The sequence below is a fragment of the Perognathus longimembris genome, unplaced genomic scaffold (assembly GCF_023159225.1).
Source record: "Perognathus longimembris pacificus isolate PPM17 unplaced genomic scaffold, ASM2315922v1 HiC_scaffold_5665, whole genome shotgun sequence".
NCBI classification, from domain to species: Eukaryota; Metazoa; Chordata; class Mammalia; order Rodentia; family Heteromyidae; genus Perognathus; species Perognathus longimembris.
The window spans coordinates 137,265-139,733 of NW_025961117.1; the positions used below are offsets into that span (position 1 = coordinate 137,265).

At 42.7% G+C, this 2,469-nt stretch overlaps 1 protein-coding gene across 1 annotated transcript; it reads right to left on the minus strand.

Moving 5' to 3' along the window:
• Positions 1-432: 432 nt before the first annotated feature.
• On the minus strand, positions 433-2,133 carry LOC125345468 (C-X-C motif chemokine 10-like). The gene is made up of 4 exons (XM_048337615.1): positions 2,073-2,133; positions 1,445-1,571; positions 1,151-1,237; positions 433-513 (listed from the first exon to the last, which is right to left on the minus strand). The coding sequence occupies exons 1-4, from the start codon at positions 2,131-2,133 to the stop codon at positions 495-497; spliced, it is 294 nt and encodes a 97-aa protein (XP_048193572.1). The 3' UTR covers positions 433-494.
• Positions 2,134-2,469: the final 336 nt, after the last annotated feature.

Here is a 2,469-nt window from a genome sequence, read left to right on the forward strand (position 1 = left end):
AGCTGCCTGTACATGTCTGGAATTGTCAGTGTATAACTGCTGGGTGAACACGGCCCCCCTAGAAGGATGCAGTAGAAGCCAACGAAGTAAAGACTGCTTGTTAAAAAGCAGATTGTATTGTTGCTTGAACTGCATACTTTTTAGCTTTATTTGACAATCACATAACTCTGATAAACATAGAGGAGGGAAAAAAAACTCCTTTAGTAACTCTTAGAAGACAGAAGTGAGGAGCATGTGTCGGACCTGGCACATTTGCTCAGCATGTAGCACCAGGCGTAGCTTGTGGGGTAATTCAGTTCCTACTGGACTCATTCAGGGCATTGAACCATCTTCTTTCCTTTAGCAGTAGTAGAAGCTAGTTTGGTGCCTGGATGGTCATCTTTTAGAACTGCAAACCAGGGACGATTAGGTCTAGTGGACGGTAGAGCAGTTAGGAGAGAGAGAGTCTCTGAGGTCCGTTTGTGTCAGCACTGCAGTGATTTGCTTCTCTGGTTTTAAGGAGATCTTTTAGACCTGTAGGAAGAGGAAATATGGATGTTGGGTATCAAAGACCCTTGTTTCAGTCGTGTTTCTACTTAAACATACTGAGTTCATAGGGTAACCCACAGATCTTAAAGTAAAAGGTTTGGTGAGTTTTCCTGCAGCTACATAGTCATCATGAACTATAGGGGCTGCTTTTTTTTTTTTTTGCCAGTCCTGGGCCTTGGACTCGGGGCCTGAGCACTGTCTCTGGCTTCTTTTTGCTCAAGGCTACCATTCTGCCACTTGAGCCACAGAGCCACTTCTGGCCGTTTTCTGTATATGTGGTGCTGGGGAATCGAACCCAGGGCTTCATGTATACAAGGCAAGCTCTCTTGCCACTAGGCCATATTCCCAGCCCCGGGGCTGCTTTTTTATACCAGAAAAGGGTTGGGGGAAATGTGGCAGCATTGCTTGAATAGTTATAGTTCTATGTCAAGGATGAAGTTATTTGCTGCCCCCTTTAAACAAGTGCCGCATAACAGCACTCCATTGTATATATAAATGTAGTTCGGAAAGGGCATCATAGTGATAATATTTTTAATGTAAGGATCTCATAGCAAAGGCTGATATTTCTAACTTGCCAAGATTCCCTTTTCCCAAAGAACAGCTTTTCAAGCAGCAGACCTACCTTTCTTTGCTAACAGCTTTCAGTAATTTCTTGGTGGCCTTGGATTCTGGATTCAAGCATTGTTTCTTTCCATTTTTCATAGTAGCACTGTAGAAGTAAATGGTAGAAATATTTAGGATAATGTAGGCACAACAGAACATTCACTACCCAGTTCCCCAGTTGGACACTTTTCACCCTAAATATTTCTCTCTCTTCTGTAGTTGTTTTAGAATCATCGCAAGCCCTTTACTGACCTTTTGTGGTGAATACGTCATCACAGCTAGGAAAGTGGCCAGCGGGTGGGGGCGTACTTACATGATTTCAACATGTGGACAGGAGAGACTCTGAGGGATAATTTCAACTTTTTCTAAGGTCTTTGGGTGCACGGACCGCGTGCTGACGTCGATGCAGTGGCAGCGCACGGTTCTCAAGTGAGGAATTCCTGCGGGGAAACAGGCAGAGCTGGGTCGGTTAGCACAGTGCCTCTTTCTAGGTATGCGACGCAGCCTGAGTCGAACTTGAGTCCAGAGCCCGTGTTGTCACGGCGTCTCCTAACCCCTTTGTAACATGGGTCTGAACAGCGTCATAGCTGATGATCTGGAAGGAGGGAATTGCAACTTGACTGTGATCCCCTCCCCACCGTGCTGCTTGTATTATTAAACTTAGGGAGGGAAGTATCTGTTTCTTATCCTGTCCTTCTTCCCCTTCAGTTTTGCTCTCAAACTCCTTTTTGTTTGTTTCCTCTTCTTTCTCATGCTCATTGTACTTCTTTCTCTCACGTTAGCCATTCATAGGAACTATGAACAAAGAGAACTTCTGCTTATTTCCCAGTCATTTATAGGAACACAGTGAAAGTCACAAATACATTACTTCTATATTTTTAGAATTTGTACCCAGCCTTACTCCTGGTTTTATAAAGTAAATATCCTTTGATATTTCTTACCTTGAATCCCATTCAGAGTCAGGATGATAAGGCAGAAAGTAAGAATTCCAGTTTGGCTCATGGTGCTGGGATGTGAAGTTCTTCTGTGTTAAGCTCAGAATGTGTCTCACAAAGCACTGAGCAGTATTTATCTGTAAAATCACTTTCCCTTCCCAACTCTGATTGGATAACATTACAGTTGAGTCAGCAAAACCTGCCACCTTGGGGAAAATTTCTTGTTACAAAATCAAACGTTTTATTTTTATTTATTGTGTTCTTAGAGTAACGGAATTTCCCTCTGCCTCCTTTTTTTTTCTCCAATAATGAGTTAGGTTTCACTTTCCAAACCATGAGTGGTTTCTTGAAAGTCAGAGCTTTATTGCATATGGAAATGGCTTTTTAAATGGAACTTTGAATT